The 24,785-nt window shown below is 30.8% G+C and overlaps 1 protein-coding gene across 1 annotated transcript; it reads left to right on the top strand.

Annotated features, from left to right (window-relative positions):
• The first annotated feature begins 17,775 nt into the window (after nucleotides 1–17,775).
• On the top strand, nucleotides 17,776–24,785 carry LOC114385768 (ent-kaurenoic acid oxidase 2-like). The gene is made up of 8 exons (XM_028345833.1): nucleotides 17,776–18,191; nucleotides 21,138–21,615; nucleotides 22,545–22,808; nucleotides 22,980–23,069; nucleotides 23,156–23,234; nucleotides 23,553–23,659; nucleotides 23,768–23,886; nucleotides 24,251–24,785. The coding sequence occupies exons 1-8, from the start codon at nucleotides 17,950–17,952 to the stop codon at nucleotides 24,354–24,356; spliced, it is 1,485 nt and encodes a 494-aa protein (XP_028201634.1). The 5' UTR covers nucleotides 17,776–17,949; the 3' UTR covers nucleotides 24,357–24,785.

The following is a 24,785-nucleotide window of genomic DNA, read 5'->3' as shown; positions in this document are numbered from 1 at the left end:
GAGGAAGAAACTAATGTTGAAGCCTCATGGAGAACCTTATTATTGAAATACAATGTAGAAGAAAACACGTGGTTGAACTCCACCTACCAAATCAAAGAGAAATGGGCAGCGTGTTATATGAAGTATGCTTTTACGCTTGGTATGCGTAGTACACAACTAAGTGAAAGCATTAATTCAGATATAAAGAGTTGCACAAGGCCTAATTTGAACATCAAGCAATTTGAAAGGATTGTCAAAGAAAAACGGTATAGTGAGTTAAAGCAAGATTATGAGATGCGTCAGAAGTTGCCAAGAATGATCATACAAAGTTCACCTATGATTAGAAAACTTTCTCAAGAGTACACTCCTCCCATGTTCAATTTGTTTCAAAGGGAGTGGGATCTAATAGCTGCCACAAATATCTACAAAAAAAAAATGGAAGCTAATGGTGAATATGTGATAACAATGGTGGATGAAAATGGAGAGTGGAGAGTTAGTTATGAATCCCAAATTGAGAATGGAGAATTGACAATCACTTGTAGTTGTAGGAAGTTTGAAAAATGGGGAATATTGTGTTGTCACTTATTGAGAATATTATTCCGCAAGGATGTCAAGCTTCTTCCAAACAAATATATATTGAAGTGGTATACACGACAAGCAAGATGTGATACATACAATGATAATAGTGGGAGGTAAATTGATGTTGATCCTAGGTTGGAGAGTTCAAATCGATATAAGCAATTATGTGCAATGCTTATGAGATTGGCCGATGAGGCATCTGACTATCCGGAAGCATGTTCTTTAGTTTATCAAGGGGTGTTAGAGCTTAGCAAGAAAGTGGCTGAAATTCGATTAAACCAATCACCACATGGTCCTCATGATTCCACATGTGAAGCCACAAGGTATGCTATTGAGCCTTTGGCATCCAAAGGAATTGGATTTAAGAAGAGAGATGGTAAAAGGATAAAAAAAATAACCCTCTGAGAAGTTGGACTGATAATCTAAGGCGAAAAAGAAGAAAAGTGAAATCCATGCAACCATCAATTGTTAATGTTTATTTTAAGCATTTCTTTATTCTTTATTTCTTTTGTTGATCAAATTTAATAGTATGTTTGTAGTGTGGTATGTTAATTCAAAAACTATGATATATCAAGAAAGTCAAGTCTTGTTGGAAGCATCAAATTCAAACTCGTTGATAGGATTTGCTCATTTAAATCAACTATCATTACAAGAACCAACTTCTATTCTTCCGAAAGCATATACTCATTTAGTGTCTTTTCCACCTCAACCAAGTCAAATGAGTTTTACTAGAATGCTTGTGGTATGTATATCAATTTTAGATTACTACAGTTAAATATCAATTCTAAATTTTACTCACTTTTATTCTATTCAATTTAGGCTCAAGATGAAGACAACATTCCATCACCAAATTGGTTTCTCTGTTGTCCTACAACAGAGAAGCCAGGTCCCATTCCATCACTTGAAGCATTGGACTTTAGTCAAATAATCTCTAATGATAGAATTTGTCGAAGCCAGATCCGAATTTGTCATGGTCAATGAAGCTTTACCATATATTACCTTAGTCAATGCATTTCTCATTTTGTATGTTAGAAGTATGCAAGTAAGTATTTTGGAGATGTACATGGTGAAAAACATTTTTTTGTGTGTTATAAGTAAGCAAGTTAGTATATTGGAGATGTACAGGTCCTTTTTTTGTCTATGGTTGTGAAGCCAAGTCGGGCTGCGAGGCTGGGTGCTGCACAAATACATTGCACAAATATTTATGTGTGTTGTTCATAATTGGCTTCTAAAAATGTTTCAATTTAAAAAAAATCTACTTATTTTAATAAGTAAATCCTAACTTGGCTGCAAAAATATTTCTACGTGCTGCAAGTGAAAGAAACCATAAGTAAGCAAGTTATAGATTCAACGGCTGAGATTAAGTCAAATTGGAGCTTTTTTTGTCCATGGCTGCGAAGCCAAGTCGGGCTGCGAGGCTGGATGCTGCACAAATACACTAAAAAACTATTTTTGCACAAATATTTCTACGTGCTGTCCATAATTGGCTTCTAAAAATATTTTTGTTTTAAAAAAAATTCTACTTATTTTAATAAGTAAATCCTAACTTGGCTGCAAAAAATAATTTTGCGTGCTGCAAGTGAAAGAATCCATAAGTAAGCAAGTTACAGATTCAACGAATGAGATTAACTCAAGTTGGAGGGTTGTGATTTAATTTTAAAATTCATGAATACAGTTTTCGAAGGGACAACACAGGTACAGCTGGAAAAGGGACAACAAAAAAGTCAAATCTCTTTCTTCTCCTCTTCATCTCTTATACGTTTTCTTGAAACAATTGAAGCCGTTAACACTCTTAACTACTATATCAGAAAACACCCAATTTTCAATGTATAAATAATGTTGTGTGTAAAGTATATACACCCAATTTTCAAAGTAAAAGCAAGTTGAATGTATGATAGAAAACAGGCAAGTTGAATGTATGATCAGAACTTATTGATCAAAGCTCAAAAAGTGTTAACAATACTAACAACCCTAGAATGTTTTACCCAGATATTTCATTGACCTATTATGCTTAATTTAATAAATAAGCATGAGACAGAGCAAGAACAAAACCACCCTTGAAGAACCTAATGGCATAAATGCTTCAATGTAAGTCGTCTTATGTTCTCACATCGGTGTTCCAGAATATTTATCCTGGACGATATACAATCCCTCAAGCATTGAGTCTAATGACATAAATAGTGGTGGACCTATGTCTTTGTGAGGATGGATAAATGCACCTCCTCATTTTAATAAAATCACAAATATTTGTCTTAAAATTTTATATTCTACACTCCCTAATGTTTGAATTCTGTGATCCATTTTCATGTAAAGCTAAGCAAATACACCCCTCATATTTTAATAAAATCATAAATATATATCTCAAAATTTTAATTTTAAATCTCTTATTTTTATTTGTTTGAACTTATTATCCTTTTTTTTATCTTCTTATATCTTTATTTGTCTTTTTATCTTTATATATTTGATGACTATTATTAAATTTATTTTTGTAAATAGTTTGCTTCCACTGACACAAAGTCCTAAATCTGCCACTAGACGTAAATACTTGAGTGTAAGGTTGATATCCCGGGATATTCATGCCAGATGGGGTACAATATTCATTCACTCATCTTTGAGCCAACCAAAGGAAAGATGGTGAATTCAGGATTGCGTAGCTAGCTCATCTTCTACTTGTAAATTCAATTGAACAATTGTTGATAAAGTTATACAAGAGATTTTGTACGTTAAAATCGACCTTTGTAAGAATCAAGAATGACGACTATGAATAAGAATAAACTAACAATCGTGCTGGAATTTCTCTCATAGCATGAGTACGTAAGGAAAATCATTTATTATTTTGTATTTTAATGCAGTATCCAAGAGTTTCCAGAAGCACATCATTATCACTTGAATGGCAGCTAGCATGATAAGTTGATAACCTTTTAAGAAGAGTAGAGACAAGAAAAATGAGGGGGCAGGTGAGAGAAAAAAAGAAGTTAAGATATTAAGTGTAAAAAATAAGAAGAAATCATTTGAAGTTATTGTAACAAAGATGAAGAGGATTTTTTTTGTCTAACCGAAAACGTAGATGATGCGAACTTAGAGATGAACACATGGAGTGATGGAGGAACTTTTTGGTGTGAACGAGAGAAGAACACATGGGAGTGATGGAGGATTTTTGTTTGATCTGAACTCGAGAATTGACTAACACATGGAGGTTTACAATCCTATGTTGTTTGTAGTTTTAACTTGAGAGGGACTAGTAATGAGAAGTATTTTCACCTTTATAATAATTTTTTTTGTAGCTTATAATAATGTTGCTTATTAGACAAAAGCATTATCCTTAATTTATTGAGACAATTTTTTTTTGTCTTATGCTTTATCTCTCTTTGAATTGTACCTTTTTTCTGACTATTTTTAAAATTAAACGAACAATAATAATTTTTGTGTTATATATCCGATTTTTGCCTTTTGCAAATTGAATGAATCCTGTATTTGTAAGCAGTCGATAATATCAAGGGTCCTTGCTCTTGCATGTGATTTATTTACTGTTTTTATGACTTGAAGAGAATTATCTGCATGGCGCATTGATAAAGTATCTTAATACTAAAATTTGTAAAAAAAATACAAGACAAAAAGGAAAGGGATTAGAAATTTAGTTGAAAGAAATTAATAGCCTTTCTAAGAATTATAACAAGTATAGACTACAGACTGTGTTTTTTTTTCTTCTCAACTCATTATATGTTTTGATCAATATATTTTTTTGTATTTCTTTTTTCATAATCAAACTCAATTAATGTGTTTTTTTCAGCAACATATGTCAGTACTCAATATTTATTACCTTATTTCAAAAGAGAAATGATTTATACTCAATTTTTCAAAAACCATTTTTCCAGCATGTCCTTGAAGGCACTTAAAAATGGTACTGTGCAGCAGTTGCAAAACCAAATTTGAACCCGAAAGGTTTTTCTCCCAATTGCTCTTGCTAGAGACTTTGCAAGACCTCCAGTTCTATTGCAAAGCCCTCCGGAGTTAAAGTTGTCCTTGTCCAATTTGGTGGACGTTTTAATAATGCATTTGTTTCATGTAGAGCGGTCCATACGGGTGTTGCTACGTGTACTCAGTAAAATTATTGGTACACCTAACAATTACATAACTTTCCTGTTTTGTCCTTTTGTAAAATGGATACGGATTAACTAATCTGTAAGTCTTATTCGGATTAGCTAATCTATATCCCTTTTACTGAAGGATAAAATGGGAAAATTGCACAATTGTTGGGTGTAACAACAATTTTACTAAGTGCATGTAGCAACGTTGGTCCATACGCATCAACCTTAATCCTTCATAGATAAAAGTAAACGAGTTTCTATTGGTCATGCCAACGTTGCTATTGACTCCCATCAACATTCAAAAATTCTAAATATATCCTTCCTCATTTGGTATAGCGGAAACACACTTCTGCTGCACTAGTGAGAGCGCAAAAAATATTATGCAATGGAAGTGTGATTATATTGTATAATGCATGATAGAATCACACTTTCATTACTTTTGTTGTACAATGTATAATGGAATCACACTTTCGTTGTGTATCTTTTTTGCACCCCACTAGTGCAATAGAAAGTGTGTTTGTGTTATGCATCTGAGGTTGTTTATTGCACACCATAATCATGATTTTGTTGTGCAAATGAGGTAAAAAAAATGTTCAACAAAAACATAATTTTATTGCACACTATGCAATGAAATTGCAACACAACATAACAACAAAATCGCAAATTTATAACACAATAAAGTCATGATTTCATTGTGAGACGAATTCTATAACACAATGGAATCGTGGTTCTGCCAAGTTGTCCAAAAACTCAAAAATAAAATCACAATTTCATTGTACAAATTATAAAATGGAATTGTGATTTCGTTGTATTGACAAAAAAAAATACCGTGCACAAGAAAGAGCTTTGTGAGGTGAGGGAAATGACAGGGAAAGAGGAAAGGAATGGAAGAATGAAAAAAGGGAAAGAAGAAACAAAGGAAGGAAGGAAGAAAGGGTGGTGGGAAAGAGTGAGTGTCCATAAGGATTTTTTAGTTTTTGTCATGGGCTGGTAAACATTACATAGACTTAAATAAGTCCAAGGTCTTCTTCGTTTGAAAAAACAAAATCATTGTTGTTCACAAACTTATCCTTTAGGCTTTTGTTTGTAGTCCATGGTATTATGTGTGTGTGTTGTGTGTGTGTCATAAATTTTTCAGAGGATCTCCCTAAAAGGGATTATCCAAAAAAAAAAAAATAGCCTAAGGAGATTCTCATCTTTATTCACCACAATTACCCCTCCACTTATCACATTCTCTCTCGTCTATAATGATGACGTGTTTTTAAGTGTAGTTTTTAATCTAATAAAATAAACATTAACTCAGGTTTTGCACTTAATTAAGGACATAATCCACTTGCAACACCAAATTGTTTAAATATAAGATGAGTCAATCAACAGTGAATTTCTGCAACACCCCATGGGTATTCATATAGTCACTCGAATTGAAGATTAGGCACATTTTGAGGTGCCTCAGCGTGGCACATTAGCTTCATGAACTATTTGGCCTTCTGAAATTATGTCCAATTGGGGGTCGGATCCAATGAATAGGAGATGTATCTGGATACTGTGAAGAAACAAATGGTCTTGAGATGAATGATAGAAGCTGAATATGAGAGGTTGACTTGTGTGGCAGGTGAATTAAGATGTTGGACTTAGGTAGTCAAGTTAAGTGAACATCAAAGTTTCAATCACTGTACGGAGTCCAATATGTGAGTGGAGTGCAGCTAGCTTTTGACTGCATACACTCCATAGGACAAGGCTAGAATGTAATCGGTTGATGTACTTAGACACTAACGCGTCATAGGAAAAAAGATTCCTCCACCCGAGTTTGAGGGAGGGTGTTTCATATTAGCTTGTCAAATTAATTGCATAATTGTCGGCAAATTAATTCACTACTTATAATATAATTATAAATATGCCTCAAGATGATATTATTGAGATACTTCAACAAGACAACAACCAAATCCTCTACAATTTCTTTTACGTCACTTTCCAAGTCACGCATGTGGAGAAGATTGATGCCTCTTAAGTCAATTTTGACCCCATTAATTTCACTCAGTGTAACAGAAAATATCTATTTTGATTGTTTAAAATAAGAGCCGACACTATTGTCTAATTCCTATTATTCTTTATGGTGAGAGTTTTTATTGGCTATCCTGTGTTGCTTTTCCAAATGTCAAACATTTTAAGTGACTGAAGAGACTTGCGAGGGCCACCAACATTATAAAGTATGCCAACTTTTTGCAATTGTATGAATAATCAATGATCAAGGATCATTAAAATTGAACAACTTTGACATAATCATCATCTCATTCAAAATCGTATATATTATTTTCTCAAATTGATGAGCCAATCAATCAATATTGAATTATATTAGCTTTTGAGATTTTTCCATATTGTTGTCAATTAGTTTGTAATACCATCTTTTATTCTTTTTTAATATACAAAATCGATCATTACAATGACAGATGGAACGATGAGGTGCATTGATCCTGAAAATATGATATAGAATACGGAGTTGAACTTGAACAAACAACCAAAACAGCAGATATTTTATTTTATAAGTGTAGATTTGATTTTGGTATTTGAAAAACAAAACGAGCACCGACTAATAATGTCCTGTCAAAATGTTTCACCCTAAGATTTCTGAAAGAAATGTGTTGGTCGTGCAGAGTCCAACGCCCATTAGTGTGTTTTAGATTTTGGTCGACAAAGTTATAAATATAGTTTGAAATAAAGTTAATTACAAAACGACTCACTGAGTTAATTGAGTAAGATGTTTAAATATTATAAATTTTTTAATATAATTTTTAATTTTTATTGATAAAAAAGTTAATTTATATAATTTCACATCAATTTTGTGATTTTTTTAAAGGTCATATTTAATGAAAAATTATTCTATCTATAGTAACATAGTACATTCTAAAGAATAAAATATTGTTAATTTAAAAAGTGTTAAAATTATAATAAAATATATATGAACATATATATTATATGATGTACTCATACTTTTTTTAGTATGAGTATAATAACAACCAACACCAAAAATTATTAGACAAAAAAAATCCAATTATTTCTTTTATTTTAAGCAGTTTCATTAATTAAGAGTATTATAGTAATTAATTGATTTAAAACAAAACAAAAAACTCTCTTCCCTCCCCTCCCCAATCTCGCGTAACACTCCACGAACATCCTCTTTGATGATTTGTCTTCAAACTTCATGGACTCTGATGAGGTGCTTATAAAGTATGATTTCATATAATTAAATCCATGATCATTGTAACTGGAAGCATGCACGAAAGTCCTTTTATTTGCACCAGTCATGCCTTTTTAATGGACTCACTTTCCAGTTCTTAGAATTCTCTATCTAAGCTTCATTATTTTTTATTCCATTCTAATCCTGTTATGGATCCAATTCTTACAAATTGTTGCTTGAAGAAATGAGTAATTTGTTCCTATAGCTTCACGAACCATGAATACTGTGTAATGGAACATGTTGAATGATTTACTAAGAACAATTTAGTACAGTTTATGTACTTTAGAAAAATAATTAAGAAAATGAATGTTGTCTTTTTTTAGCCGGCCATTTCGATCGAAGCAAAAAAAAAATTATCATTGAGAAATAAAAAACAGAACAAGGAGTCAATAGGACTACAACTTTTTTTTTTTATCGAAGCCAATTAATACGACTATTTTTTTAACACATTTAAGTAAATCATTAAGCCAATTAATCTAGTTTAATGGTTTTGGACCCCATTCAAGTGAAAAATTACGATTTTCATGACATAAAAAAGTGGTTCTTGAATTCTAATATGTAAAAGAAAAAAATCTAAAACAACGAAATAGTAGTTTTTTTTATACATATAACAACATACTCATTATTTCCAAATCATTCTGATGAGATATACAATCAGGTGGATTATTGTAATATTGGTGATCATAATGAGAATCTGCTACCCATACAAAGCAAACCCTAAGATTCGGTAACTCTTGAAGTAAATTATGACAAGAGAAATAATAGCTCCAAATTTTGAACTGTCAAGTCGATTACTGACAGTAATTGTTCATTACCTGCTGACAATCGTAAAATAATGTGTTTTCTCTTGTTTAAAAAAGTGTTTTTCCCTTTTTTTTTTATCGTAAGTAATTTTAAGCATATTTGTTGGGTTTTTTATGTGCAAAACAAAAAATGCTTGGACTCAGATTTTGGAGAAATATTTTATCTTAGGGACAACAAGATTGTATATTGCCCAATTCGGACAAAAAACACAATGTCTTAAAGACAATAACTATTGTTACTCATCCTTATTTTTGGTTCATGTTAATTTATTTGACATTTGTAATAATAATATTTTAGGTAGGAATGTTGATGTTTCAATTGAGCACAAAAGATTGCATCAAATTGAATTGAAAATAGTTTGTTTAATTGGACTGAACTGAAAAATGATTTCGTTTAATTCGACGGATTTGAAAAATGGTTTGTCCAAATTAAACCAGACTATTTATTAAAATATAATTAATAGATTAATATATATAATATCTATAAAAATATATTAGTAAATTAAAATTATGAAAAAAGGTATGACAGATTTCTCGTAGGTTTTTTAGAATTCAATAAAATTTGATAAGTATTAAAATTTTAAAGTTGCATATTTTAAATTCAAACTTAAATTTCCACATCTTTTAGAAGGATGAGAAAATGAAGAATCAAACATGTTCTTAACTTTTTCTATTGTCATCCTAATTGATTGATAATCTTATCCGTTAAATATGAAGTTAAAGATTTCATTTTCATTTTTGTGTATGAAAAATCATAATCAAAAGAAGTAAACTTCTTAAATAATATCAAGGTTAACCTTGATAGAGTAATTCTTGATTCTCTATCCAGAAATACCTTAAATTGATCAATACATTGGTTAATAATGGTAAAAATCCAGATCTAGATAGATAAGGATTGGAAAAGCTTTTTTTTTTTTGTATTTCATGTAATGAATCCTTTGCATTCTTTAAATCAAATACTAAACAAAATAAATCTCTCTCTCTCTCTCTCTCTCTCTCTCTCTCTCTCTCTCTCTCTCTCTCTCTCTCTCTCTCTCTCTCTCTCTCTCTCTCTCTCTCTCTCTCTCTCTCTCTCTCTCTCTCTCTCAATATAAGCTTTAATAACAAACAATCTTTCTATGCGACTACGATTTTAATTCACAACCTTTTTTGAAGAGGTTTGAATTCACAACCTGTTATAACAAACTCACAACTACGGTTTCTAACTCGCATACAAAGAAGAGAGACATAACGAGACTTAAAAGCTAGCCACACAGAGGTTTTATGTCCTTATGTTTATGGCTTGATTAATTGTTCCAATTTTTGTTTCTTGGCACTACATATGGTCCATTAGATCGTAATCTGTATGTGGTCGTTCTGTTTCGTCAAAATTGACGCTTGACAATGAATGAGATTTTGCAATTGGATTTGAACTATTGGGAACTTGTTTCATTGTTTCCACTTTAGGGAACACAACAAGATAATGTGATCACTCTCCTCCTGGGTCCCTTTTCTCCCAATGATGTTGCGAGCATCAATGCACCAGAACAGTGTGATGGAATAACACAACGCCAGAAGATACAGACGCTGCCTTCATATCTATAATGCCTTCGATTCTCTAAAAAATATTGGCTCAAGTTACTGAGACCAAGTGTTAGCACTTAGCACCTACCTTTTCTTGTCCACACATAAAAATAGATTTTCGGGTGATATATATATATATATATATATATATATATATATATATATATATATATATATATATATATATATAGCTGCGTGCTCTTAATTTGTCTACACCATACTTCTATACACTTGTTTTCTTTCATGAAATGAAGCTGTAAGATATGTGTAGGTAACAACCATATATAATAAAGAAATGCTAAGGGTGGACACACTTGTCTGGAAGATCAGCATGCTAACTCGATTGGTAGCTCCAAAGATTTTAAATTGTGATAAATGATTATCGCAATTTATTCTATTTTTTATATTAATTGTGAGAAATTATAGACAAATATAATTGATTTATCATAATTCTTTTTAGTGCTATGACCACCATTCAAATTATCTTGATGGAGTTAAAATCACAAGTTTGCATACCATATTTTAAAACCTTGGTAGTGTGTAACAAATGAGAGAAACAAGTATATCCATTGACAAGCCTGAATTTGTAGAAAAGAACCTGAATTCAATTCCCACTCAATACATTGTTGGAGAAAGTTAATAAATTTTAAGTCTAACTGAGTTTTAGAATGAAAATTATTCTCATAACTAGTTGAAATGATCGAAACTTATAAGATATCAAGCATCCCATAAAAGAATTAAAGCTTCTAATTATAACTATTAAAAAAATTAAAAAAAATAAGTATTTATTAAATATCTGTTAGAAATACTTTAATCATAGAAAACATTTTATAAATACTAAAAGAATTATTGAGTCAAGGTAAATAATAGAAAAATACCAAAAGAAATTGAATTTCGAGCGGTATAAAATGTATGGCACCATAAATTAGTATGCGAATAATGCGATTTGATTTGATGGTTCTGATAAAATAGGATGAGATATATAGATTGAATCTTGCTGGAAATAATTATTTCAGGGGAAGGGGAAAAGTCATGTGTAGTGTAGTGTGGGAATCCTAGATGAGGCTTACTGTATAAGGTGGACAATTGTATCGTTATTTGATTATTTCCACAAGTGCTAGTGGTACACTCAAGTTATAATACCATTCAATTGTGCTTTTCAAAAAAATAAAATAGAAAAAAATCATATAAGTTATTTTTATTCTTTTTATGATTTTAGATAATTTTATAAGTTATATTAGTTGCACACCAATTGCAACTCACTTAACTCATCCATTATTAAAGTGGAAGGGGGCACTAAATTTTAATTTTCGATGACCAAAATAGAAGAAAGATATAAAAAATGAAAGGAAAGTAAAGATGGGATTTATGCTAAGTTATATATTTAGGTGGTGTTTTTAGCCTAGATTTTTTCTTGTTTATAAGCTACTTTTAAGTGGGGGAAACTACCCCAAACACTTTTTCATAAAAGCTCTTAAAAAAGTTAAAGAGCTTATTTTTAACAAAGAAAAGAAAAAATAAGGAGCTTGAAAAAAAGCTCCATTCCTTAATTTTTTTAAAGCAAAAGAGCCCTACATATTTCCAAGTAATATGTCACATTTTTTAAAATGCATTCCTCTTAATGTATAATTTAATTTAACAAATTATTTTTTATAAAATTAAATTAATTTTTATAAGTGTATTTTTTATTGAAAGAGATAAGTAGTTTTAAATAAAACTAAAAAATTTAATTTTTTATCAAACAACTTTTCATTTTAAATGAGTTTTTAAGCTAATAAAAATGAAAAAAAAAAGACAAACAGATTATACATTTTATTTTAATTTCTTATTTTTAGCTTAAATTTTAAAGTACTTATAAGTAAACAAAATGGGCTAAACATACCCTTAGTATATAAACATTCTATTTCTTATTTACACTAATTACTATAAAATATTATTTTATGTGTTCTATTTTTAAATATTAAATAAGATTTGATTTTTTTTACCTTTTTTGTTATTTTTATTGCTTATACAAATATTTGGAATTAAAAAATAAAGTGAAAATATCGATCAAAATTGTTTTTTAAGGATAGAATATATAAGAGGGAATGTTATGTACAATTGTACATTTTTTGTTATTGAGATGTATAATTGTAAATTGTGCCTAACGCTCGAATAAAAAAAAGATAAAATATGTTTTTTGTTATTATAAATATTGAAATGTTTAAAATTCATTACTTTTAAATATGTTTTTTGTCCTCGTAAAATAAAAAGTTATGCTTGAAGTTGGATTCAGAAAATCCAATCCTCCACGTCAATGTTAGTGGGTTAATATGTCAAGTTCTAGTTGACAAGTGATAAGGACTTGATATTGACATGTAGGATTAGATCTCTCAAATTCAACTTCGAATCAAAATATTACTTATTTACAAAATCTTATTTGATTAAAATGTCATATTTGGGTTATTTAAAAAGTCTTTTAGACCTAATAAGTCACTCTATTTAAATAAATTAAATAATAAATTTTTATTAGTATATATTATTATTATATGAATTTTTTATAATGTTTATTAAAATCATATATTTATTAAATATTAAACAGTTTGACCTATATACAAAGTCATACAAATAAATTTGTTGAAGAATAAATTGATTTCTCGTGTAAGAGTCTTACTGTAAAATTGACATTTAAATTAGTTACACTGACATTTGGATTAGATCTTAAAAAAAAGCTCATATCATATAAACAAATTATACTTTTTTATTTTATTTTAGAGCAACAAAGTTAACTCCATTCATTCATAATATAAGAGAAAATACAGTGTGGTATATTCTGGTGTGTATGAAGACCGACGAAAGATATGACAACTCTAGGAAAAGAGTGAGCAACCATATTAGTCTCTCTTGTGACAAATTACAAGAAACGTTTGAAAAAGATAAGAGAAGGTTCTTACAATAAGAAACTATGGTCATGGTTCCTACCTCTGAAACATCAGTAGAGAACTCAAAAATCCTATTCACAAGATTTTTACCTTATGTTTGGATCAGTAATTTCAAAATTTCAAGAAATTTGAAATGCCTAGAATTTGAATTGTTTTTATTTTAATTTCCTTCATTTTTCAAATGATATGTTTGGATAAATCAATTTAAATTTCTTCCATTTTAAATTCTTTATTTGGATGAGGCAATTCAATTTCTTCCATATGCAAAATTTCAATTTTATATTTTAAATAGATGAAATTTTAATATTAAACTTTATAGAAAATAAACACAATCTAATTTTGAAATATTAATTATAAAATATTTTCAATTTTTAATAATTTATAAATACAAAATATTGATAATTTTAACTATGATTGTTTTGTCTGACAACAACCAGTGATGTTTTTGAACCGACATCAACCAAGGTTATTTTTCGGTCGACCTCAAATAGGTTTTTATTTTTTGTCAAAGTATGTCGGAAATATTTGTCAGCTGACGTCAGTTGGGGCTATTTTTTTACTAACGTTGGTTGAGTCTATTTTTAAGCTGATGTTGACTAGATTTTTTTACCAACGTCGGTTAGGGTTTGTTTGGCCGACACCGGCTAGGGTCTTTTCGAACGACATTGACCAAGACTATTTTTAGTCAATGTCATCCTAAAAAATCCTAGCAGGCGTTGAAAAAAAAATCTACCCAATATCGGTTAAAAAATAGTTTGGTCAATGTCGACCAATAGAACCTACCTGATGTCGGCTGAAAAATAGCCTTGATCAATGTTGGACAAAAAACTCTACCCATCATCGGCTATAAAATAGCTTTGGCTGATGTTGGCTCAAAAATAGCTCTGACCGATGTCGACTGAAAAAATTCTAGTGGATGTCGACTATAAGAACCTAGTCGATGTCGACTAAAAATAGTCATGTCCGATGTTGGTCAAAAATATCTAGCTAGTGTTAGCAGAAAAAACCCTAGCCAACATCAACAAAAAAATCTAGTTAATGTGATTAAGAAATAGCTCTGGCTAATGTCAGTCAGAAAACCCTAGTTAATGTTAGCAAAAAAATCCTAACCGATGTCGGCTAAGAAAATCTAGTTGACATCAACCAAAACACCTTAACTAACATCAGCTAAAAAATAACTCTAGCCGATATTGGCTAAAAAATAGCTTTGGCTAATGTTGGCTAAATAAACCTAACTGACATCGACTAAAAAATCCTAACAGGTGTCTACTCAAAAGTTAGTCATTACTAATGTCAATAGAAAAAATCTAGCCAATGTTGGCCAAAAAAATCATTGGTCAACATCAACTGAAAAAAACTGGATGACAACGACCAAAAAAATCATTGGCCGACGTTAGCAAAAATTTCCCATGACTGACGTCAGTCAGAAAATAACCCTAATCAACATCATCTAAAAAAAATCTTAGCCGATATCGACAAAAAAATAGCTTTGGTTGACATCATACAAAAAAATTCTGACCGAAAAAACCTCGGCCAACATCAGTGAAAAATAACTTATGTCGATATCAGCCGTAAAAACTTTGGTCACCCGTAGTTGTAAGGGTTGAGCGAGAAAGAATCGCGAGCAAGAACATGAGTTAGAGTGGGTATCTCCGAAAAAAGAATTTCAAATTCTATATTTTTTGAGAAAATTTGAAATCCATCTATTTTTTTAATCAATTAAAATGATTCATAAAAATACCAAAAATTAAATCTCCTTTCAAATACTCTATCCAAACAAGTTATTTTATCATGAACCATTTTAAATTCCTTAAAAAAAAAATTCTCATATTAAATTGCTCCATCCAAACACAGAGTCCACCTCAAAATGACATGAATCATGTCCCAGTCAACAGCCCATTGAATAGCTTGGAAAAGACCAAAAGTTTCACCCCATTGAATAGCTTGAAAAAGATCAAAAGTCTCACCCGCAAGGACAACATGTGTACAACCTACCCATTTTCACATGGTTTATATATATATATATATATATATATATATATATATATATATATATAAGTGACAATTATTTTATTAGTTAGCAATTTGTTTAACATATAGTTTTATCAGATTGGCTTATTAGCTTAGTATCCTATCTAGAGATGGGTCAGTCTATTTCAAAATCTTAATATAAAATATGCCTTTAAACAAGTCACAAAGCCGACTGTTATTTTTTACATTTTCACTATTGTTTTTTGTATTTTTTATTATATTTTGAAAAATTCATTCTAAAATGCGGAATGCGAAAAAAAGAAAGAAAAAGAGTGAAGTCTTCATCTCCAATAATTACAAGGTATGCACAAAGCAAGTCTGAACCAAATTTCAAAAGATACGTTAAATCCCAATAGTTACACATTTAGAAATGAACCCCCCAAAAGCCTTGTGATGCAACTAACACATTGTTCTCTTTGGGCACCTGACATAATTTGATATTTCACCCAAACCATGTGACATTTGACCAATATCTCCAAACATCATCTCCAGAAGCTAAATGACACTCATCTACCCTCCACGGGAGTCTTTATCTCTTAGTTATATAATTTGTAGCACAAATAGCATCTCGTAATTTTTTACATGAGTTTAATGGGTATAACGTTTTTATATGGTTAACCAAATCATGTTTAATATGACTTTTAAATTAGTTATCACCAAAGTTAACAAACTTATTATTATTGTAGATAAGTGATTGGATGACAATATAAATATAAATATTCTATTATTGTGATGAATAGCCACCAAAAAAGACACATGATATCAAATTAATCTTTCAATTATATATTTTTGCTTCCAAATTTATTTTGGGCCAATAGCCTAATCCAACCCAAACATAGGTCTGGACCAAGACCTATTTTCTGGCAGGAGGGACCCAACTAATAGAAATATGAAAAATCATAATCCATCTTGAATAAATATATATGTCCTAATAATATATTCATAAGAAAATATGTGCGTAACATACCTCTGAATACACAGGACTACGAAGATATCCTCATGAAATTGCATTAACCAGTGGCCAGTGCCCACTTTATAGCGAAATCCTAACAAAAATAGGAAATTGGGAAAGGCCTCAATCAAAATGCAACTTTACAGCCTCAAACTATACTTTAGTGAATTGATAGTGCGGAGTCTTTTGGACCATCATACAAATTTCTTCCTAGTTCCAACCATGTGGGAAGGAAGATGAAACAGTGAATCATCTTCACGAGCAACACTGATTCAAAATTTTCAAATTAAACTCACGTCAAAGATGAATATAGATAATAAGCAGCATATATAGAAAAGTTAATTGGACTATATGGTGCAACTCCACAAACATTTTGAGCTTTATACACTGTTTTTTTTCTCAAAAGGAGCATAAAAATAATAAGGGGATTTTTGAGGATTTTTATGATGTCCACTCTTGCTCCTGTTTCCTTATAGTCGTAAAGCTAATAACACATGATCGCTGAGAAGGATCAGAAAATATTTCCTTTCTTCCTCTAAATGCTAAACTTTTAAACTTTCAAATCATGGAAGTTAACTTGATAGGATTCTAGACACTTATTCAATTAAAAATTGTGAATGAGTACAAAATAGCCACAGAAGACTCCCACGGTACTGAGATATATGAATATGCAAATGCATCTTTCGCAATTTATTGACACCCCAAGTAGTGTAGACACTCAAAATAGAAAGAGAGAAAAAAAGTGATTAATGAAATTAATCTTAATATGACAAGAAAAGGATAAAAGATATTTAGTGCGTATTACAAGATTAAGGTGTTAGCAAATCATCATTTGCTAGAGGACCACTAAGAGACACACAAATAATCACAACAAAAAGAATTAAGAAAAATGGTAATTTTTCTAGGTTTTTTTTATGTATCTTCCAACAAAAAAACTATTCCCTCCATTTCCTACGTTATTTTGTATAGACCAAAAAAACTTATAAATAGATAAAATAAAATAGTAGTTTTACAAAATCAACCTTAATAAATAGATAAAAGAGATTATTATTATTATATTTAAAAACTAAAGTGATATTTATTAAGAATATTGGTGAAAAAGAGTAATTAATATTACATTAAAAAGATAAATACCATTAAACAATTTTTTTGGATAATTTTTTTCTCAAATGTAATACTTATTTTAAAACTAAGGAGTATCTAACTTAGGATAAGTAAAAATAAGATTAAACAATTTTATAGAAAATAATTGGTTTAATTAAGAGTTGGTACAATATATTAATTACACCAATAATTTTCTACGAAGTTGTTTAATTCATCTTTATTTATTTGAGATAAGTTAGACAACGGGTGAAGATATAATTATTTATCAGCATTTGGTTTTTAGAGCAGAACTTATTTAGTAAATATTTTTTAGAAATATTAATATCTTGCATGATACGTTAAAGATTTATTAATTACTAAAGTCCACAATAAATAAAAATTAATAAAAAAATGTTTATCAATATCACTTTGTTAAAAACAGAGCTAGCTAGTGGAATGATTCCACATACACAGTATACACTGATTTGTTGTCATTAGGTACAGAACAGAACAAAATATGGGAAAAGAAAGCCGGCCACCTCTATGTCTATGTTCTATAACTTTACACAAGTTCATTTCAGCCACTCACTGCTGCCATAAAATTCCCTTTATTTGTTTATTTTCCTATCTCTCTCTCTCCACATACCAAACCCCAAGATCACTTATAAATACACAGAAAGAGAGTGAGGAAGTTGCCCCAGTTGAGTAGTAAGTGATGATGGAGATGGATTCCATGTGTATGTGGGTGGTCCTTGTGGCCATTGCTGGTGCTCTTTTAGTCCTAAGATCTATGCTCAAGAATGTAAATTGGTGGCTCTATGAATCCAAATTGGGTGTGAAACAGTACTCTTTGCCCCCAGGTGACATGGGATGGCCCTTCATTGGCAACATGTGGTCCTTCCTCAGAGCTTTCAAGTCCAAGGACCCTGATTCCTTCATCTCCTCCTTTGTCTCCAGGTAATTTAATTACTACTACTAATTATTGTCATCATCATCATACATCAGTTATCACACCCTCTTTATAATAACATATATAGCTTTTTCATAACCCAATAAACTTGTTGTTATTCTAAATTGTAACTTGTGAAGAGTCTCAAAGGCCAAAGTTTCTATCTAGCCTAATAGTTCCCATGATCCTCCTCACCTCAGGCCATTGACACCACCTCTCAGGGTCAGTTTGGTGGAGTTAAAAGAAATAAAAAGAAATGAATTCAGATGAAAATTTAAAATTAAAATAAAATATAAAAATATAGGTCTCACATTATTTTTCTATTAATTTCTATTTTTTTCCACTCTTTGATCAAAGCTGCTACTGTTAGTGGTCCAAGATAATGTGCTTTTTCTACTTTATATCTAGTTTGTTAGAAAAAGTTGGTTAGCCTTTGTCAAAGTGAAATTACTATAATGCTACCTTTCTAGCTTTTGGAATTGAAGCATGATGGATCCTTTTCCAAATGGTAACAAAACAAAACAATTCAGAGAGAATCAGAGAAAGAGCTGCACCTGTTTGTCATTTTCACTGTACTTACTTAACCACCCTTTCAGTTTCTCTCTCACACAACACAACACAGTCTATGTGGCAGTGGCGCAGAAGCCACAATTTGTTGTGGACAGTGTGCTACTCCAACTTTCGTTGTTTACGCTTTCTACCCGTTATTTAATTAATTAGTTAATCAATTATTTGACTATTTTTTTTATAGAAAAAGAATTACATTTTCAAAAACTTTAGCTTGAATTTTTAATATGAAAAAAAATAGTTCTTTGATTTTTTTCCGTTTAATTTAATTGTTAGAATTTTACATCCCTGTTTATATTGTTTGTTAAATTAAAAATATATATTTTTATTTAAAAGATAAAAATATGCTCAAACTTTATTTTAAGGTCAAAGAAAATAGTTTTGGTAATAATACTGATAAGCAATTTTGAGTTTTTTTTTTGTGTGTGTGTGGGCGGGACTTAATGTAACTAGCAGCTAATGTTAAGTGCTTTTATTCGCATAATTTAAAATTTTGAGAAATAAAATTTTAAACACCTATGAGTGTTTGAGAGTTTTATTTGAATTTTTTATAAAATTTTCAAAATTACTACTAATGACATGATAGTTTGCAAAAAGAAAAAAGAATGCTTTGGGTGACTTGTCAACCTTAAAACAAACAAAATAAAGTTAATATTTACAATGTAAAAATGAGAACTTTTTCAAAATAAAAAACAATTTGAACATTTGATCACGTAAGAATGAAATTTACGTTAAAAAATTATCATACAATACGTGCAATATATAAGTTTTGATGTCCGGACACGTACGTCATGATGTTCAGTCCTTGTCAGCGAGGGCCCTCCGTAATTAAGCTGGTCTATAACGTATTATATAGTACATTTTTGGAATTTCTTAAACATGAATTTAAGATAAAATCGAATATCTAAATTGATAATGCTGCTTATATTATATGGCAAAGTATTGTCGCCTAGTATTATTGGCTTATCTTCTAGGAATAAAGTGGAAGTGTTATCAGTGAAAGTTCCGAGGAGAGAAATAGTTATCACAGTAACTATTGGCATTAATATTAATTCCAACTGTTTCAAATTTGATTCTCATTCTCTCAAATCCAAGCGTGACTTTTAGTCTTGGTCATGCGTGTTTTGTCAAATTAAATATATTACTAATATACTTCTCGTTTTTTATTTGTGTGTTGGATTAATTTTATGGTGAGAAATAAGTAATTACTTTTTTATGTAAAGGTAAAATAACAAGTAATTACATCTATCTTGTTTTTAGTATGACCATGATTGTGTAGGATAAAATTTAATCTAGTGCGTCATCCAAACACAAATTGTGATTTTTTTTTTCTTTTTTATTTTGTTAAGAACGAAAATTGATCAAAGAAGTTTCATTGGTTCCTTATGGTTTTTTTTTTTAAAAAAAAAAGCAAATTAAAACGCTGCTGAATACGAGGGAGGGACAAACGATGATGGAGACACTTGATGTCATTTAGCAAGTTTAACAAAATATTTAATTCGTAGCATAGATAGGTTGTATTACGCTGTGTATTTCATGAATGATTATATATTATAGGTGCTAGGCAAACACATCAAATGTCGTTATAAAATTTTAAATTATTTAATTTTGTGTCTATTTTTGTCAGTTTAGCATATAGTTTAACGAAAAGTTAAAGTTTCACCATTGATCGTGCCATGTTTCATGCAGATACTTTTGTCATTTATGAAATACAGACACATATGCATTTGCTTCGCTTACTAATATTGGATACGTGTTTCATACTTGCTCTTGGATACTTCCAAATGTATCTGCGGTGTAGACGTGTAGTATTCAGTGTTAGACACCACCAACTACATAAAGATTAATTATAAAGTGTGGATCACTTTTTTATGATATTTTGTTGTCAATAGGTGTGAGACAATCATATTCTTTTAACGAATCAAACATGAAAGTTGTCCCCTTTAGGAGGGAATAGAATAAAATTGATACTATTTCTGTTTTTAGGCCATCGATAATGATTTATGTCCGCAATGGTTTATAATTTCTATGTTACTCTTAGTAATGCCAGAAGTACATTAGTTTAGATTTGTAGACTTATAATTATATTTCTAGAGTTTAACATGCATATATTGAAAGTTTTAAAAATTTATACATTTTCAATTAATCAGAAATTATCGTTAACATCAATTTTAAATTTTAAAGTAATTATTATTATAGTGAACAAAATTATCATAAAAATATCAGTACATGCATTACTTCATATATTTATTATTTTATAAACTTTATATACATATCTATCATGTTTATGTATCCTAAACATGTGAAATATTTGATACGTATATCATATTTGTGCATCATATAGTTGATGATACTAACGTTTTTGATTCAATCAACAAATCATGAAGATATGGAAGAACTGGAATGTACAAGACCTTGATGTTTGGAAATCCAAGTGTAATTGTGACAACACCTGAAACATGCAAAAGGGTGCTTACAGACGATGATAAATTCACAACTGGTTGGCCTCAATCTACTATAGAGCTCATTGGAAAGAGGTCATTTATTTCAATGTCTTATGAAGAACATAAACGCCTTAGGCGTTTGACATCCTCTTCAATCAATGGCATGGAATCACTGTCCCTCTACTTGACATATATTGAAGAAAATGTGAAAAATTCATTGGAGAAATGGGCCAACATGGGACAAATTGAGTTCTTAACTGAGATCAGGAAGCTTACTTTCAAAATCATCATGCATATTTTCCTTAGCTCAGAAAGTGAACCTGTTATGGAGGCTTTGGAGAGGGAATACACAGCACTTAATCATGGAGTTAGAGCCATGTGTATTAATATTCCCGGATTTGCATACCACAAAGCATTCAAGGTAACTTTAGCGTAAAGTGTGTGGAAGGACAAAACTTAGATAAAGTTCCTTATATCCTTATCATCAAGTTTTCAAATCAAATAATGACATGCAAATACCTTTTTTTAGGTCAGCATTATATTCTTTTGGGGAGCTACGTAATGTTGGTAAAAACATCCATATGTGGTTGTTTGAGTTGAAAACTTGATGACAAGGACTTGTATGAAAAAAACCGTAAAATGTTTATTAGCATTTATTTGCTTTTAATTTGAATGAAAGAGTAGTGTTTTTCTTGCAGCATTACCCTCAAAGTATGAGGTGGTTAATGGTAAAAACTAAAGTTACCTGTCATTACTTGAGGAAAAGCTTTGACATTCTTATCCTTTACTTGTTTGATTGTGATCACATGCTTTGTAGTTTATGCAAGGTTGAAACCATTTTAGGTAAATGCAATCAATCTCTATCTATCTACTAAAGGCATGTGTTGGTGTACAAGTTCACCTGAGATCTTAGGTGTTATAGGACGGTTATTTGCCATGGTGCTGAAGTGCTGCAGATATTTCAATATCTTCACAATCCATTTGAAATTAGAGCATATGTTAACAAAGCTAATTTGAAACTGAGTAAAGCCTAAATTCTCTAGCTGAGTCAAGATAATTTGCTTAAATATATAAAGAAAATGGAACTTCATGTCTTCGGACAAGGTCTTTTGCTCAGTCTTAGAAGTACAACAAATTTTCTCTTTCTTTAATTTTGGTCCTCAATCAAGCATATTCAAGGATAACTATATCATTAATGACATTGTCACATTATTGTGTATGTTCTTCTAATGAATCAGTAGTCCCTTTCAGTCAGACTCAAGATTACAACATGAAGGAACAGGATATAGCCTATGCAAATTTTGTAGTTATTTAGGTACAACATCTTATCACTTTATGCTTTCATTTCAGGCAAGGAAAAATCTAGTGGCCATATTTCAATCTATTGTGGATGAGAGAAGAAACTTAAGGAAGGGATATCTGCCAGGAAAAGCCAAAGATATGATGGATGCTCTGATAGATGTTGAAGATGATGATGGAAGAAAGTTGAGTGATGAGGACATCATTGACATTATGTTGATGTACTTGAATGCGGGCCATGAGTCTTCAGGACATATTACCATGTGGGCAACCTTTTTCCTGCAGAAGCACCCAGAATATCTCCAAAAGGCTAAGGTATCAAGTTATTTAATTATCATAGTCCATCTAAATTTGCAATTACTAAGGGACAATAAACATGCATTTTAATCACTTCATCTTGGAAAGTGTCTTCGTGTCCTACCCTGTGTAACAATGTAACACCAAAATTTAACTTGTACTTCCTAATATGGTTTACTCCTTGAATAGGCAGAACAAGAAGAAATAATAAGGAGAAGGCCTCCAACACAGAAAGGGTTAACACTTAAGGAAGTCCGGGAGATGGATTTTCTTTACAAGGTATGCATCTGTTGATCTGAAGTTAATATCAACTGATATTGGATCGACTATGCTTATACTTTTTTTCCATTTTCCACATTCCTTAGGTGATTGATGAAACATTGCGTGTGATTACATTCTCACTAGTGGTCTTTCGGGAGGCAAAATCTGATGTCAATATCAATGGTTAGTCCATGTTCTGCCTATTTATTTCTAGTCAATATCAGAATATTCTATATACCAGGATTTTTTAAGACATTATTGCATCGCAAATATCATAATATTCTATCAGTTTGACCTTGCTTGGTAGATATGATAAAAGAAATAAACAAAGCTATCCTCTTCTTTCTTTTGAACTTAGTTTTGGATAGTGTACAAATGATGGCTACTTACTAGTATGGTTTTTGTTCACTACATAAATGTTACGAGAATATCATGATGTGGCATGAACTGTAATGTTTCATTCATGTTACAAAAGTACTAACTGCATATGGGGTGATACAGGATACACAATTCCAAAAGGTTGGAAAGCGCTTGTGTGGTTCAGATCAGTTCACCTTGATCCTGAAATATATCCTAATCCAAAGGAATTTAACCCTTATAGATGGAATGTAAGTTGCCAAGATTCATTTTTAACTAATTTGAATCGGGTCCATGTATTCTGCACTTGCATATATTCTTTATCATTTAATTTTCAATTTGGTGATGTTGATTCATAGAAAGAACACAAGGCCGGAGAATTCCTTCCCTTTGGAGGAGGAAGTAGATTGTGTCCGGGGAACGATCTTGCCAAGATGGAAATAGCAGTTTTTCTTCACCATTTCCTTCTGAATTACCGGTGAGCAGCATTGCTTAAATTTCTTTTCCAGAATAAATTATACTTATCCATAGTTTATAAGTTCTATGATTGGACCTAAGTCTACATCTCAATATATTGAATTCGTTTTGAGATGTATAAAATCCAATGGACAGAGAGGGAATACGTACCTACTAGGATTAGTAATATCATTTATGATCTTTTGCATGTCTTATTTTTTTTTTTTTTGCATTTCATGCACGTTCTAACAGTAACAGTTTGCTAAATCGAACTGTTACATTAGGTAGCTGATCATGCATGTATCAAAAGGAAAAAAGAAAGATATGTAGCAATTTATTGATTCTAACAAGCATTTTATTAACAATGCTATTTCTTGATTGCACAGATTTGAACAGCATAATCCTAATTGCCCTGTGAGATACTTACCACATACAAGGCCCATGGACAATTGCTTGGGAAGGGTCAGGAAATGTTCATCTACAACAACCTAAGAGCACATGTCTATGGCTATTTTTAATTTGAAAATCCATCTCCATGTTTTCCCTCAGCTAAATGCTTCCAGGTCCACTTTGAGCTACGTTGGCATAGCTTCAACAAAATGGACAAAAAAAGGAAAAAAAAAAGTTTTTCACAGCACATACAAATAAGTATAATTTCGAAAGCTCCATCTACCACCCTCTTTAAGCACTAGCTAGTAAGTCTTCCATCTGGTCCATATGTTCTGAAAAATGGACAAAAATAACTTTGTTTCATTAGGTATTTGTTTAAAGGAAAGAATCTAGTTTCTATTTCTTGTGCTTCAGGAGAATTTACTAATGTGTGCGTCTACAGATCGGGCTAAGTATAATTGCTGTATATACCGCACACAGTTTTTGTGTATTAAACCAATTAAAATTAAATAATTGTATGATTGGACGGAA

This window comes from Glycine soja, chromosome 15 (assembly GCF_004193775.1).
Source record: "Glycine soja cultivar W05 chromosome 15, ASM419377v2, whole genome shotgun sequence".
NCBI classification, from domain to species: domain Eukaryota; kingdom Viridiplantae; phylum Streptophyta; class Magnoliopsida; order Fabales; family Fabaceae; genus Glycine; species Glycine soja.
Note: the sequence above shows the minus strand (reverse complement) of the source record. Positions and strands in the feature narration are given on the sequence as shown.